Genomic DNA, 16,800 nt, shown 5'->3' with positions numbered 1-16,800 from the left:
ATATTTCCCAAAACTTACTCAAGTAAATGTAACGGAGTAAATGTAACTCATTACTACCCACCTCTGGAAATGCTAAATATGTTTCTCAAATTCCGGACGTTTCTCAAATACCAGACCTTTAGACTGCTCTGATGTTTATTTCTGCATTAAAAAAAAAAAAAAAGACAAAAAGAGAAAAGACTTGCACAGATGATGTTTGTAACACTATCTAAATTTGAACCCTATTTGAAAAGACTGCACTAGTAATACATATATATTTCCATCCATCCATTATCTATACCGCTTACCCTCACAAGGGTCGCGGCGTGCTGGAGCCTATCCCAGCTGTCTTCGGGCAGTAGGCGGGGGACACCCTGAATTGGTTGCCAGCCAATCGCCGGGCATACAGAGACAAACATCCGCACTCACAATCACACATAGGGGCAATTTAGAGAGTCCAATCAATTTACCATGCATGTTTTGTGCAGCTGTGTGTGTGTGTGTGTGTATGTATATATATATATATATGTACATATATATACACACATACATATATATATATACGCATATATATATATATATACACATAAATATATACACATACACATATATATACATATATATATATATATATATATACACATATATATATATATATATACACACACATACATACACACACACACACACACACGCGCGCGCGCACCCCCCCCCACACACACACACTAAGCATTGCCGGAAGCCCATTGTTTTCCTGTCTCTATAATCATCTATTTTTTTTGTTTTCATGCACACCTTGACAAGTCTTTGCCATGTTTTACAGTTGCTTGATTATGCTTGTGGGCTGTTCCTTTGATCTTGGTTTCTTCTACCCAAAGGGCTTCAATTCCCTTTTCCTTTTGAGATGTTTTCTAGCTATTTAATAACACTTATCTAATTAGTCTGTTCGGACTCAAGTGGTTATTGACATTGAATATTATGGCTGTATTTACAGTTAGGTGAAATGTGTGAAAACCTTATTGATTGCTGCAATTCTTTAAATGTTTTCATGAAACCTCTTCAGGGTAAGTCTATACTGTACACTTTACTATTGCATTAGGAGCAGCAACGTATTTACCGTAGTCATTTTATGTTCAAGTTGTGAGGAGTTGAGCAATAAATTGACCTTTCCTGTTTGCAGGAATTCTTCGTCTTCGGTAATACGCCAAAAGCACTGCACATGGAAAATGGACAACAAAAAAAGCATTGGCACAAACGATGCATACTTTCAAGCATCATTTAATGTCCTAGCAAAAGGATTAAGCGGCTGTTCTAAGGAGTGATTAAAATAGAAAGTGCATCTTTTTGTTCACTGGAGTTCCAACATAAAAAAAAAAAAAAAAAGTTCCAAGCAATTCTATGTCAGATGGCGCAAAATCCATAATCATCACTGTGTAGAAACGGCAAAAGAAATTCAGTAAAGGTACACTGTGTACTGGAGTATTTGGTGGTATGGTGTCACTCAAAGGCACATCACAGCTTTGTATCTCACGGGGATTGTTGCACACGCACAGAAGACACACATACAACATGCACAAGCCTTCAAATGACACGTGGACGTGACACGCAGTCTCATGATCCAGAATGTTTATCCAGCGTTGGGAAGAGGGAAAACATAACATTTAAGGATGTCAGCTTTTATTGAAGTGGATATGATCCCAGAGATATCAAATGAAGCGACGCGTGACCAAAGGGGCTTTTGTCTTTTTCTTTCCCTCTGTAGTGTTTTCCTCATTTCTTTCCTCTTCTTGGCTGCCATTATCTTAAATATTGTCCTTTAAGAATAACCACTATATTCTCAATAACATCTGTTGTCACTCTAATAGTCCAAAAGATGAAGGAAAAAAAAAAAAAAATTAAAATTTAGTAAACATTCATCTCTAAAGGTAGTTTCCCTTATATAATTTTCCTCTGCCATTATGTATTTATAAACAAGTTTAATAACATACCAATCAGTGGTTATTTCACAACTGGGGGGGGGGGGGGGAGCGGGGGGCTGGGGAAGCACAAAATGTTTACACACTTTTTCAAGGTAAATAAAAGTTTTTGTTGACTTTTCATGACAGGCATAGCATAGTTCAGAGTTCGTCTCATGGCGTTGTGGTTCCTCACATCCCCACGCGTTCCACTATTATACTATTAGATCTTTACATACAAATATGGACAATATGGCGGCTTGTGCTCCAAAGCCTCGGGTCTTTTTTTTTTTTTTTTTTTCCCCGTCCAAAGTAACCCATCTGCTCCGAGGTGCCGCCAAGGAAAGACTCATAGCTGGCCTTCACCGCCGACCTCGTCCTGACTGCCGCCGGGCTTCTCCGAATCCTGACCGGGCAGCTCTCGGAGGATGAGGGCGGCGCTCTTCTCCGAGAACTCGTCGCCGTCCGCTTCCAGACCCTCTGGGCAGTGCAACTTCAGTAGTTCCTCTCGGAGCTGAGCTGTGTGTCGCTGCAGCCAAAAACACACAAACACGTTGAGCCGGTCTCAAGTCACAATGTCGAATGTACAAAATCACGTGTCATCCTCCAAACCGCTTATCCTATACAGGGTCGCGGGGAGACGCTGGAGCCTATCCCAGCCGTCAACGGGCGAAGGCAGACGACACCCCGAACTGGTCGCCAGCCAGTCGCAGGGCACACACAGACAGACCGTCACTGAGCGGGAATCGATCCCACGCTGCCCGCACTCAACTCAGGCGTGTGTACCACTACACTATCAGTGACTGGACACGTACAAAACTAATATAAAGAAATCAAACACTTAAATCATAAAGTGAGATGTCAGATTCCCTCTCGCGACATACATGGACGGCTATTTTGACGTGATTACACCGACTTTAACCATTTGTTGCTTAGTTAAAGCGGTGCTACAATGCCTCACTTTTTCAGCATGAGTTACTTATCACCAGAGCTGGGCACTTGTCCCTTTTTTGCCGGTGCGGTCGCGACCCTCCACCCTTGACCTGGGTACCTTTACGGCCGCGACCCCCCCGCCCTTATTCATATAAAATGATCACCCACACCCTCCCCGTTCCGCAAACTGGTTGGCTTTTGCAGCAGCAACGAGCTGCGTGCTGCATTCTCTCCTCCTCTCCGTGTGGGAAACTGTATGTCATGGCAACCAGTGACATAATGGACCGATCAGAGCAACATCAATTCCTGATGTGTGCGTGGCATGTGTTGCAGACCTGTCGCCAACAGCACAATGCGTCGGTCATGTGAATCAATGCGGCAGTTGTCGCTCGCGCCGACGCGGGAGTAGAAAGAAGCCTATAAAAAGAAGCCTTTCACCGAGTAAGCTGAGATGAAATTTGGCCGCCTCGCGACCACGTCACACGCATGAGGGCCGATTAGTGGGCCTGACGAAAATCCACTTCCGGCCATGCTTAGTCCAGCCATTTTTTAAAAAATTTGTCACCCCCGACCCCTCCGCCCCAAAAATGCGCATCCGGCCGGGCCGGAGGGTCCGACCGGTCCGGCCCAGGGACGGACTGCCCAGCTCTGCTTATAAAATGACCAGGTCCAAGTGATTTACCTACTTTTTTCATTTTTCAATTTATTTAAAAATATACATAGACTCCTTTAATTGTACAATATGTGGGTGTATATGCATGACTGCATGAACCCACATTGCACAGTACAACTAGTGTACATTCCCTGTCCTTCTCTTATGACTCATGCGTAATGTAATCAGCCAGGGATGGCCAGAGGAGATGCTGAAAACGAGCCGTGTGCACACCTCCCAATGAACATCAATCATGTTGGACCGGTACTTGGGCTTAATGTTTTTATCAATGTCCCGGAAATGCTGCTCCACATTCCCCTCCTTCAGCTGGCCAACAAGCGCCCCGGGCGGACTGTCCAGCATGACGCACCGGTCAACCAGACGTCCAATTCGCCACACCCACCATCACCACACCAACCGGCAGCCACAACACGCGCCATCGGAAGGGCCCCGGCCTCAAGCCGGTGTTCGGGTGGATGGCTCTCCGTCCAGCAGTTCATTCTCCAGCTCCGGGGAAAACGTAAGCGTGTGGTAATGTGCGAACAGGCGTATGACTGGCTAAATCTCACAAGGGATAATAGAAGGGAGTCTAGTTTTTTTTTTAACTATTCACTGCAGTTGACAGGCAACAATATCAATAGCATAAAACTGGGAGGGTTGGCAGTAATTGCCATGCAATCAACCGACACCGCCTTCGCGAGCTGCTAGGCGATTGCGGACGACTCAATGGGCACCCCAGCTTTAGATAGCATTTTCTGACAAAAATAAAATGATTTTCGGACTCTGACGCTAGCACATCAATCATTTGTGGTTCCACTGCATTCTGATATAGATACATATCGTCGCCCAATGGCTATAAACTGGGGCGCTGTGTGCGTTTCCCAGTTCCAGTGGTACCTTCTGATCTTAATTTGTTCCAGCTGACTTTTGGCAAGAGGCGTGCCACACTTTGGACTGCTCACCAGTCAATAGCAGGGCAGGTTCAACCATGATTGAATTAAAACACAGACTATTGGCATTTATTATTATCCTGACCAAGCACAAAGGTGAGTAGTATTTTTGGATCAGCATTATTTAGGTTTTAGGTGGTTTGTTAGCATTATTAGACAATAACAAACTAAACTTTGAGAATGGGTAGCTGCCAAGTCCACATCGAATTGTTCTCCATGTGACAATGTTACCGTCAATCATCAATGTGTCGCCTGTAAACAAAAGTTACTGATGGTTCTAAATTACAGTACCTTTAGCGCTGCAGCATGATGGGACATCGTACGCCCGACCCTCTTGTCACTGCTGTACTGCTGAATGTCAGCGATCCATTCCTCGCACTGAGACATAATCTCTGTTCGCTTCAGGTAAAAATGTTTGTGGATCACCTGCAAACACAATAATGTGACACGGTGAGGAAAAAAAAAACCATCAACAGAGCACAATCATCCATTCACAAAGACAATTCATGTAATATTGACAGTCACTATCGTCTGTGGTTTGTTGGGGCTAATGCTGCAGTTCTGCAGTTTGTCTGCACCAAACCTCTGCAACCATGCACTCCTGGATTTTGCATAAATGGAAAAACAAATTTGGAAAGAATTGTCAAAACATGTCTAGTTAATATGAATAATGATGATCAAACACCTTACTGATTAATTAATTAACTATTTAGGGGATGTGGCCCAGTACGTCCGTCAATATAATGGCCAACATAATGGATTACAGGATCAAATATAAAAATAGATAAACAGTTCCATATCCACCATTCAATCGAAAGCAAATGAGGAATGAACTTAGTTCTTCATAAACTTTTTTTGATAAATCCCCCGACCCTTTGATGGTGGTAACATTTATTGGAAGTAGTAACATAGCAACAGCTGTGATACGACTTTGAAGCAACGGGGAGACTAATATGGCTGAAATAAGTAAAAGTTTCGAAACAATTGCAAAGGAATAAACCACACAGGCTGAAAATATGAGTGTGTCAAGCACAGCAGACGCAATCGCTTCTATTTTGAAACAAAACAACCACACTATGAGGCGTTTTATTACCGAGGCGGCCTAAGTCCTATTTTGATATCTTCCGTTCAACACCCTACCCCAGCTTTATCGTCACTTCAGTTCACTGCTTTTAGCCCCCTTCTGTCCTTCAGCTAACTTGCTGTTGGTGGTGAGCAGAGACTATATGTGTAACCCTTGATCTGCGGCAGGACTGCTGGATTAGTTCTGGTCTGCTGATTTGCTGCAAAGAAGCAGCAGAGAAGGTTGACCACTTTAATCTCTATCTTCCTTCCACATGCCTCTTCCGCTCTATCCATCACAGTCACAACTTCCCATCTCATCCTCGTGCCCTACACCCATAAACCACGTTACATCCGCCGAGGTGAGTGATGATCTCCATCTCACAATAAATGTTTCAAGGTCACTGATGTGTGGTAAAAATGGCAAATTTGAGCGTCTGCTCAAGCTCTCTTGAGGCCAAGACAGGATTTGTGACAAAAATTGGAAAAGACAAGCCGACATTATGCGCAGACATGGCAAACATACAGAGGTTAAAAGAGGATGTTTTCCCCAAGGCTCCATGTAGCGGCGCAAACAGCCACTTGACTTTTGGTATTTGGACATGGCCATCAATCACAATACGAAGACACACTTTATGCAAACTGGCGCCGATCTTGTAGCAAATGCTGGATTAGGATACACGCAGTCTTGTTTTTGGCAGGCATTTGAGATTTAGTCTTAGTCTTTTGGACGAAAATGCTTATTAGTTTTCGTCACATTTAGTCATTCCTATTAGTGATAGTTTAGGTCTAGTTTTAGTCGACGAAAACTCAAAAAGGTTTTAGTCAGGTTTTAGTTGACAGAAACTCACCCAAAAAGTTTTTGTCTTGTTTTCGTAAATTTAGTCGACGAAAATTCAAAAAGGTTTTAGTCCGTTTTAGTTAAAAATAGGCATACAAGGTTTCGTGCATACATTCCGTACATACAGGCATACATTTTTTAAATGATTCGTCAAAAATGTAAGTAATTTGGTGGCTAACCGCATTGCTAAGGCTAAAAAGTCATTCAATATTGGTGAAATAAAAAAAACAGTGGATTCGCATTTATTATTGTACACACACACTCACACACAAACCCCAACACGGACCAACCGGTCCGTGGTAGAAAAATGGTTGGGGACCACTGCCTTAGTCTATTTTTAATATTTGACTTTACACACAACAAGTGAATGAATTGACATTAGCCTTGACGTTAGCTCAACTAAAATAACTTATGCCTTAAGTCAGCCCATTTGCGCCACGAGTTACGTGGAAAACTTTAAGCACAATGAAATTGATCACCAGCCGATTGTTGAATAACAGAGTGCAAGTAAATGTATACAGTTAACATGACGAGTTGGGACAAAATATCAGCGTGGTGAGTCCTCAGATGTCGCTTGAGATTTGTCATCCTTTCCACTTCGTTTGTGGGCACATTCACCGTTACCGCTGTCTACAATGCATTGTGTTGTTCTTTCTGCTGGGTTGTACAGAAAGTATGTCCATAGCTTTCCTTCGTTTCCGACCACCAAGCCCATTTGCTGTCACTGTCGCCATGGTCCGTCAAAGGAAAGCGTGTCAGTGTGCCTGAGCCGAGACCAATGACCGCAGACCTGTTAGTGTTTTGTTGTGCCGGTGTGGGCGACGCGTGCGCCCCGCGTGCTGTCCAGGCGGTGGGCGTGCCCAAACGAGGATAGGTTGCACCAGCATTGCAATTTTTTGAAAGACAGATTACGTGTACAATACGAAGGGATGTCATACATTTTGAAGGTCTGACAGACCACACGCTAACAATTTCGTCCTGTCTCGTCACCAAAAATTCATGAACATCACGTCATGTTTTCGCCAAAGAGGCACATTTAGCCCGTCATCGTCTCGTTATCGTCATGAAAAAAAAGGGGCGTTAACGACATTTTCGTCATTGTCATCGTTGACGAAAACAATACTGGATACACGCACACAAGCACACATGAAGGAAACGTGCAGTCGGAGATGAGGTCCACTGGCAGAGGCAGATCCCTGACTACCAGAAAAACTCAGTGACCTTTGAGATAATGCTGTCCAACGTCCACTCATTATTCCACAGGGCAACCAAGGGAGGAAGACGGGCCAAGGAATGGATATGCAGAAGATGTCTGTCAGACGGCGGGTCAAGGACAGGAGTGAATCACATCACCGTTATGAAGCTATTATTTATTAATGGTTTTACGTATTCCAATCAGTAACACACTGAGGCTCGCGGTACTCAACCAACTGACTCTAATTTCCAGACTGCAGCTTCTGGGAACGCACCAGCTACCAACATTTGGTCCAACGAGCTAATGCCATCAGGTTGAACTGATGCTGCGGCATCAGGAGCAACTGGGGGTTCAGCATCTTGCTCCAGGACACTTGGACATGGTCACAAGGGCTGAGGAAAGAACCCACAACCCAAACATATTTTTTTTCAAGAATATATTCTACGCAAGCCCACTAGTTCAAACACGGCATTCTGATAAATATTTTGCTTGTGGAATAAGAGTTTATCCACCCATTTTTAGCCATATCTGATGGCGGCCATTTTGTCACTTCCGTTGACTGAAAATGACATCACAACTACTCAGGGCTCAAGTAACGGCCAATATGGCTGACCTGTTTTCTGAAGCTGAGCCGTGATTGGTCTTTACCTGAGCCTTGAGTAGTTGTGATGTCATTTTTAGTCGACAGAAGTGACAAAATGGCCGCACTCGAGATGGCTAAAAAGCGATGAATTTTGCTGCCTAACTCATATTCCACAAACGCAATATTAATCAGAATGCCGTGTTTCACCTAGTGGCCCTGCTGGAACATGTTCTTGTAAAAAATATGTTTGGGTTGATTTCCATTTTAAGATTGGGAGTTGACCATTCTACCACATGAGACCTGCCGCCCAATACGTGTTTTGGAAAAGCAAAAGTTGAATCATGAACCAAGTACCGATAAGAATATTGTTAAGGTGCCCGATTGATAAGCAGTATCGTTAATAGCAGTAGAATCGTTCAAATCTTAACATTTCTTAACACTGATATACAGATTGTCTTCCTTCACAAATTTAAAAGTGCACATGTGAGACAACAAAACTGTCAGTTCTCACTCCAGGAATGCAGACTAAACATCAGTGCTTCCCACACCATGTTAATACTTGGGCAGGCCGCCCAAGTAAACAAATGGCCGCCCAAGAAGTTTTCAAGAGAATTTAATAAAAATATATAAAGAAAATAAATAAATTAAAAAAAAATCCCTCCTCCAAAAAAAAAAAAAAAAAAAAAAAAAAAAAAAAAAAAAAACGGGTCACGACTGTAGATACTGCATGCAACGTTAATTTGCCGTCACTCAAGCCTAGTTTATACCTCTGCGGTGCGTAGCAAAAATGTGACGAGTTGGCCAATTCGTCGCTCTCTCGGAGCGCTCCACACCTACGCAGCCGCTTTGCCGCGTGTAACAGGTTACAGTATACTATTAATTTCACCAAAACACTTGTATTGCTGTTCGGATTGAATGTATATTTATTAATTATTATTAATTAATAATAATAATTATTATTTACTAATAACATGAGTTGGTATGCGTGCTGCTGGGAGCGATCGTGTGTGACATCACGCTGCTTGTGCGAGCCCGGTCGCTCTCGTACTTGATGTGGCCAAGGTAAGGCGCATGCGTCGCTCTCTCCCAATAGCCGCACTCATTGACATGGTAGAGCTCGGTGTTCCGACAAATGGCTCGTGCTGTGGTCAGAGCTTTTATTGGAGATATTCTGGGTGATTTTGGGCGTGTTTTGTAGTCGCGGGGAGACATTTGGAGCCGTTGTCCGTCGACGGACTAAGCTAATGTTGCTAATGTCGATTAGCATGCACCTTATTTGCGTTGTTTGTGATGTCCAGGGAAGCCAGCAGGGCTGTAAGAGTTGCACACCAGTCTCTGTCTTTGCAAGGAATCGGCGGAACATGACTTTTTTTTTTTAAGACAACACAGAGAGGCAAGATCCGGCCTCGCAGAGTTTCCATTCAAACTTCTGTCATAAGTTCAAAATCTCAACTATATTCCATGTTTGAATCGTCTCAATAGGCCAACTTAAACCACAATTAGGATAAATTGATCAAACCATACTTTTCATTAAGATTATTTTTGTCACGTTCGATGACGAGGTTGTGGTCGCCGTTCTGCGACATGGTCATTCAAATTCTGTCCCCAGTCTCTGTGCACTTCATACTTGCAAAGCACTTTGTGCTTTGGGCTTGTGGATTAACATCTCAAACAACATGGTGTTATATGTTTTAAGGCTCAGTATGTTTCTTTTTCACTGTCACCATTCAGTTTTTTCTATTATGATCCAATGACAGTCTTATTTTATTAATATTATTTTTTCATTTGAATACAAAATAAGTGCAAAAAATGTGGTGCCACTGAGTAATGTGGCAACAATTTTTACTCTGAAAATTCACTAGCATATGAAGTAAAAAAATTGAAAAAAAAAAAAATTGCCCCACCCCCACCAGCGTCCACCCACCCAAGTGAATTTCAGATCTGTGGGAAACACTGAACATCGATCAAATAAGACTGAACGTGAAGGCAAAAGCAATCCCCAGTGCCATTGTCTAGCAAAATCTGTTAAAATGTACGATTTTAAATCCAATGATCATACGCGTGATATAAGTGAACATATTGTTATGGAACTCTGAGCAGCACCTCTACACACCCAGCTTACTAACACATTTTACACACTAAGGTCCAAGTGTATACTTATTCTTTTGCTCTCAGGCATCCATATTTTAACACACAACTGATTGTCCTTAATTCCACCTGACAACCTGCTGCTGTGCAATTCACGCTTGTGCCGCATTCTCCAGATCTCCCATTATAGCACTAGTTAGGAACTCCTTTCTCACTCACAATTACAGTACTAAAAATAAAATGGCATCTACACTGTCCCACTTTGAGTTTAATAAACACTATGTAATATTTACAATTTAATGCAAAAAACTACAGTGATATCTAAAGTATAAAATGATTATATGTATAATACGCCCCTCTCCAATATCTCAGAATTTTGTCAATTGCTGTCAACTGATAATGACATGCGTTGCTCAGAGCTCAGGTACCAACGAATCACGGCTGTGCTTGTGAATGTCACATGACCAAACTCGGAAACAAGGGGCAACTTTTAGACAGAAGGTGTTGCATTCAACATATTATTCTCAAGAATTTTTTTTTTTTCCCGCTATAAGAGCATCGCACAGATACTTGTTTGATCGGATTCTGGTCTGAAGTCTGGCTGGGTTTAGTTTTACTTGCCCTCACTAAAATATATATATTTTTTTCAGTTGGTTTGAAAACATTATAGGTCAGACACACACAGAAATTTGAACGGGGTTATAGACACAGAAATATGAACGTATGAACGGGGTTATAGACCGGGGTTGCAGACTGTAAATCTACTATACATAAAGTGAAAGAATGTGAACCATGAAGTGACAAAGCATTTTTTTCTAAAATATTTAAGTGTGCAAAATACCCAATAGCACACTAACTTGGTCTGTTGACAGGCTATGGTGAATCATAATAAGCTGACCTTTGACGTATAAAGAGATTAAATGTCATGACTTCACATTATGGTCTCAGACTCAAGTGTGATTTTTCCACCCCTTGAGCCATTCCTAAAATATTACATTCCTTAATTGAAAGGGACAGAGATGATGTCATTGTGGGATTGGCCCTTGACCACTTCTTCCATCCATGCTATTTGCAAGTTAAAGGAAATCACAGTCTAAGGCTCAGACTATTTTAACAGTTCACGTCAACAGTAATACAAGATCTAATGGTAATGGGGTTAATTTTCTATTTCTATTTTCTATTTCAATATCTTGACAAATGTTGCTATAATAGTTTTGTCATACTATATAAAATAAGTATAAGGTAAAATGGTGAAAGGAGTGCACTTATATAGCACTTTATCTACAAGACCATATGGTCCCAACATGCATTAGAAAGACATTCTCGCATATTCATACACCAATGGGCGGCTGCCTCCATGCAAGGTGTTGCCAGGCCCACCACTGCAAGCAAATTAGGTGTCATAGCCAAGGACATTACGACAACAGGCGCTGGGATTTGAACTGGCAATCCATCGGTCGCTGTAAAACCCGCTGTACCAACTGAGCCACAGTCGTCCTATAAGTATATCATTTTTTAATCATAATTTTAGCACAGACTAAAATAATTTTTTTTTTTTTACAAACTTTTCCAAAGAAAACAATGTGTTTGCGACGTTGGTGGTTTTAATCCCTTTTAACAGCTGATGCAAGGATTACATGTCATATATAATTATAAAATTGAATTAAAACATTTTAAGGATGCAGATATCCTCATATCCTAGGGCCCATTAGCCAACACTTTTTATATACTAAGTGTTATAATAATAATGTGCTTTATAGTACAAGGATTCAAAGGAATGCTTAATGTTTACTGATACAGTATGCTTGAGATAAAACAGTTTATTAAAAATCTGTACTGAAACCTTCAACTGTTAATTATTTTGTCACTTTCAGATCTAGCAAATTCTGCAATTCCATCTCACTGACACAAAACAGAAATAACCAACCCCAAAGACAATGACTTGGAAGTTAGACTGGATGAAGGTCCAGAGCGAAAGGAGTGCTTTGAAGCGGCATCGTGTTAACGGTAACAGGTAAACACAGCTGCAGTGTTAGCACAGTTTATAGTTAGCCAACAGCTACTAGCATTAGCTTCTAATAATAAAGTTACAGTAATGTTCGTCTAATGCCGATGTCAGACTACACGAATGTAGCCCGATTTTGGACCGACAGACAAACGGCGACAAATGTAGTGTCTCGTAGCCGATTTTGAGTTGTCTTGTCGCATCATAGCCCGTGTAGTGTGACATACTCAGCGATTGGTCGTTTGGCGTCTGGGACGCTTCCTGACCACCACGACGAAAGCCTGGCATGTCAGAATTTTTGTTCGCCTCGCCGCATAGTGCGACCTGTCCTACGTCATCCTTTGCTTGACTCTTCGGCATTGACCAATGACAGGAGTGCACATTCAAACAACCAAAATGATGAAAAAAGGAATGGAATAGGTATAGGAAATACTGGAAGTATAACATAGCATTTTAACTCATGCTACATTTGCTAACTGCAAAGCCAGTAGCTGATTAGCAAACGTGGTGTGTCATTAAACACATTTATTACCTTAAAGTGGAAGTCAACCCAAACATATTTTTTTCAAGAATATGTTCTATGCAGGCCCACTAGTTGAAACACTGGATTCTGATTAATATGGCTTTTGTGGAATATGAGTTAAGCAGCAAAATCCACCTGGTTTTTTTAGCCATCTCAGGGGGCGGCAATTTTGTCACTTCTGTTGACTGAAAATGACATCAGAGATGCTCGGGGCTCAGATAATGACCAATCATTCATTGCTCAGCTTCAAAAACAAGTGAGCTGTGATTGGTTATTCTACCAGCGCAATATTAATTAGAATGCCTAGTTTCAACTGGTGGGGAGCATAGAACATAATAATGTCTGTAACGGGGAAACACCATTCATGTAAAAATAAGAAAATGAAAAAAAATGGAGTGTGGGAAGTGTTTTTCACATGACAGCGACGATAAAATATGTTTGGGTTGAATTCCCCTTTTAAGTTAATTTTGGAGAATAGGCAGTCCATACTGCCCCCTCCTCACCATCCAGGAACAGGTCCATAGTCTCTCTCTTTTTTTTTTTTTTACCTTTCCAGAGCAGAGAACAAACGTATATGCACATAATGCTTCCATCGGCATGACTACACAGTTGCTTGTCCCGCGCCGGTGGACAGGATCTTGACAGAAGTATGCAACGATTGGGCGGGTCCGAATCAGTGACGTATGTATTGTGATGTCTCGCCCGGTCCAAGACACAGAACAATATTATCTGGTAGTCTGACAGCGCGACCATTGTGAACGACAAAAAAGTCGTGTAGTCTGAGAAGGCCATAAGTTGGTGATGTGGAGGAGAAATGATGCATTCACCAGTGGCATTGCAATGTGATCTGAGAGCTGTAGATGCTCGGTTTAAGTGTGGGTGCGGGACAGATGAATAATTAAATAAGCCAGTGCTAGTAAGCAAGGTATAAAGAGCTACAATGAGTGTTGATGAATGCAGATTAGCTTTGTAACGGCATTAACGTCTCATAAACGACAACAGCTTGATAGATGGCTGAGGAAGTGTTGGAGGCTGGAGAAGGGGTGTTTGTTTGGCAATTTGTCCATGTGTTAGTATAGAGTTTTCTGTCTCTGCAAATTAAAACGCTTTCATTGTCTGTAAGATAAGGGCACCTGCTTGTTTTGCACACTCAGGGCTCTGCTTCCGTTAGAAGCAAGCAGCTGGCATTCACAATGTTTACATAATTGTTGAGTCTTATACCTCTTTGAAGCATGGTGATGGGTTGCGCATCTGTTCCAGCATGGCCCATTTCACGGTGGCCTGACGTATGTTGCCATCGTATTCCCGTGAGCTCTGGGTGCCACTCGGAGTCCCACGGGAGCGCTCGTACCCTGGCTCGTTGAAGTAGGGCTCAGCCACCAGGATGAGGGACTGCACTGACACTAGCACCTACGGCAAGGTGGCAAATAAGAGATTGATTGTTTATTTGATTAGCATTAGTAAAAAAAAAACAGTTATGACAGAATTATACAGGAAAACAAAGTCAGTCAAAGACGCCGAGGGTGAAGTTGCAGCTTATCAAGCCTATGCCCCCCCTTTTTTTTTTAAACAAAACATACTTCAATAAAGACAATCATCAAAACGGCAACATAAATTTCATCATTTCACAGAGAAATCAAGTCAAGAAAAAAACACTTTTTTAAACAAACTTTTTAGACAAAAATTGGAGACCCAGTCAAGTTAACAACAGTATTTACTGTATTTATAGACTTTCTTTTATGCTTGGTTCATAGATTTATTAAGTACTTTAAACATTCGGTTAAAAGATGCTATTGAACCACACATTTTCAGATTATTGTCATAATTATTCCACAAATTTACACCTTTTTCCCCCGAACATGAGGTAAAAAAAACAACAACACACACACACACACACGCAAAATCTACAATACAAATATATAAATATTCCAAAAGAAAACACTACTGCTAGTCCGAAAAGGAGTAGGGAAGAAGCCAAGTTTAGATCCTACCCCTAGCTTCACATTTCCAAGATAATTAAATAATCAAAATTTTCAGCCCAAAATATATACTTGGTATCTCTACTTACGAACGTCTCTTCATACGAAATTTTCAAGTTACGAAACGCCTCAACAGAAAAATATTGCCTCTTGTTACGAAAGAAATGTCAAGATACGAAAGGTAAAAAATACAGTATGGGCCGCCACTCGTAGCTCCGGAGTTTCCTGAACGCAACATACTCATAGCTGCTCTGCCATTGGCTAGCCTAGCATCTTCCTGGCATCCCATTGGTTAAGAGGGACCTCTAGCGTATGTGTGCAGATAGACAGGTAGATAGATATATATGCGATAGATATGTCTATGCAGCGTCCTCGTCATTCGCCTATCGGGCCCTGAGGTGCTCCGATAGTTTTACATGAATTAGAAACGAGGAAAAGTAAAAAAAAAAAAAAAAAAAGGAGAAAATCGTTTTTTTTGTCCATACAAACAAAGCAAGAGATAATAGAAAAGTATGAAAAGGGGATGCGTTTGGTTGATTTCGCCAAAGAATATGACCGTAATGTATCGACAGTCGCCAGTGCCGCCGCGTTATTAAATCAGTTTACAAAATGCCAGGCAAAAAACACTTCTGAGAGAGAACATGAGCCAAAGAGGGTAAAAAAAGGGATGAGGACAGCAATTAAAAGGTAAACGACCATCATTTTTATACTTTACTTTATTCTTTGTTTTTTTACATTATGCACAACTCTCATTTATTGTGCAATAATCTAATTGTAACATGTATTTTTTACATGTTTTGATGCATTTTTATGCTTTATAAAATATTTATGCCTGAATATTGGGGGGCTTCGAACGGATTAGGCCATTCACATGGAAAACCCGTCTCTACTTACAAAATGTTCTACTTAAGAAATTTCTTCCAGAACCAATTAATTTCGTAAGTAGAGGTACCACTGTATACTGTACAGCATACATACATACTAAAAATAAATATACACCTCACCTATAAACTTAGTACATACACTAATTGCCCATAGACCCCTCTCCCACCCAATTGCTCTTCTCCATACCCAGTATCACAAACACATACACACTGTACAACTATTCTCCCTTCGCAACGTTCCCCATAAGCAACATATTTTTATACCTTCTTTTGAAATGATTTGTTTTTGGAGATTGTTTTTGTTCCCCACTCATACTGTCCCACAGTTCTACACCACAAATTGACAAACAAAAACTTTTCCTAGTTGTGCGTTTGTTTAGTACTTAAAAATTGTGTTGACCCCTTAAATTCCCAGGAGTTTTGTTAGATTTTGAATGTTTCCCCGTAGTCTGTAATGTTTCACTTATACAGTGGTACCTCTACTTATGAAATTAATTGGTTCTGGAAGAAATTTCTGAAGTAGAAAGTTTTGGAAGTAGAGACGTGTTTTCCATGTAAATGCCCTAATACGTTCCAAGCCCCCCAATATTCAGACATAAATGTTTTATAAAGCATAACAATACATCAAAACATGTAACAAATACATGTTACAATTAGATTATTGCACAATAAATGAGAGTTGTGCATAATGTAAAAAAAAACAAGAATAGAGTAAAGATTAAAAATGATGGTCGTTTACCTTTTAATTGATGTCCTCATTCCTTTTTGCCCTCTTTGGTTCATGTCCTCTCTGAGAAGTTGTTTTTGCTTGGCTTTTTTTTTTTTATAAAGAGCTGATTTAATAACGAGGCGACTGTCGATACATTACAGTCATATTCTTTGGCGAGATCAACCAAACGCATCCTCTTTTCATACTTTTCTATTATCTCTTGATTCATTTGTATGGACAAAAAAACCCCGATTTTTTTCCTTTTTTTCTTTTCCTCGTTTCTAATTCACGTCAAACTATCGGAACAGCTCATGGCCCAAGGGGCGAATGACGAGGACGCTGCATAGACATATCTATCACATATATATCTATCTACCTGTCTATCTGCACACATACGGTAGAAATCCCTCTTAGCCAATGGGATGCCAGGAAGATGCTAGGTAATAGCCAATGGCAGAGGTA

At 41.1% G+C, this 16,800-nt stretch overlaps 1 protein-coding gene across 2 annotated transcripts in view; it reads right to left on the bottom strand.

The window, feature by feature from the left end:
- Nucleotides 1–1,241: 1,241 nt before the first annotated feature.
- birc6 (baculoviral IAP repeat containing 6) overlaps nucleotides 1,242–16,800 on the bottom strand; it is a 112,732-nt gene continuing 97,173 nt past the window's right edge. For both annotated transcript variants that reach the window (XM_086044536.1, XM_086044537.1), the window contains exons 71-73: nucleotides 13,988–14,176; nucleotides 4,761–4,895; nucleotides 1,242–2,463 (exon numbers count right to left, since the gene is read on the bottom strand). In XM_086044536.1, coding sequence (XP_085900662.1) covers nucleotides 2,284–2,463; nucleotides 4,761–4,895; nucleotides 13,988–14,176 — 504 coding nt within the window. In that variant the 3' untranslated portion in view covers nucleotides 1,242–2,283. The remainder of the gene's footprint in view (nucleotides 2,464–4,760; nucleotides 4,896–13,987; nucleotides 14,177–16,800) is intronic.

The sequence above is a fragment of the Filicampus tigris genome, chromosome 11 (genome assembly GCF_054856515.1).
Source record: "Filicampus tigris isolate MCC_2025a chromosome 11, RoL_Ftig_1.0, whole genome shotgun sequence".
In the NCBI taxonomy this organism is placed as follows: Eukaryota; Metazoa; Chordata; class Actinopteri; order Syngnathiformes; family Syngnathidae; genus Filicampus; species Filicampus tigris.
The sequence above is the reverse complement of the archived record's forward strand: the minus strand, read 5'-3'. Positions and strand labels throughout refer to the sequence as shown.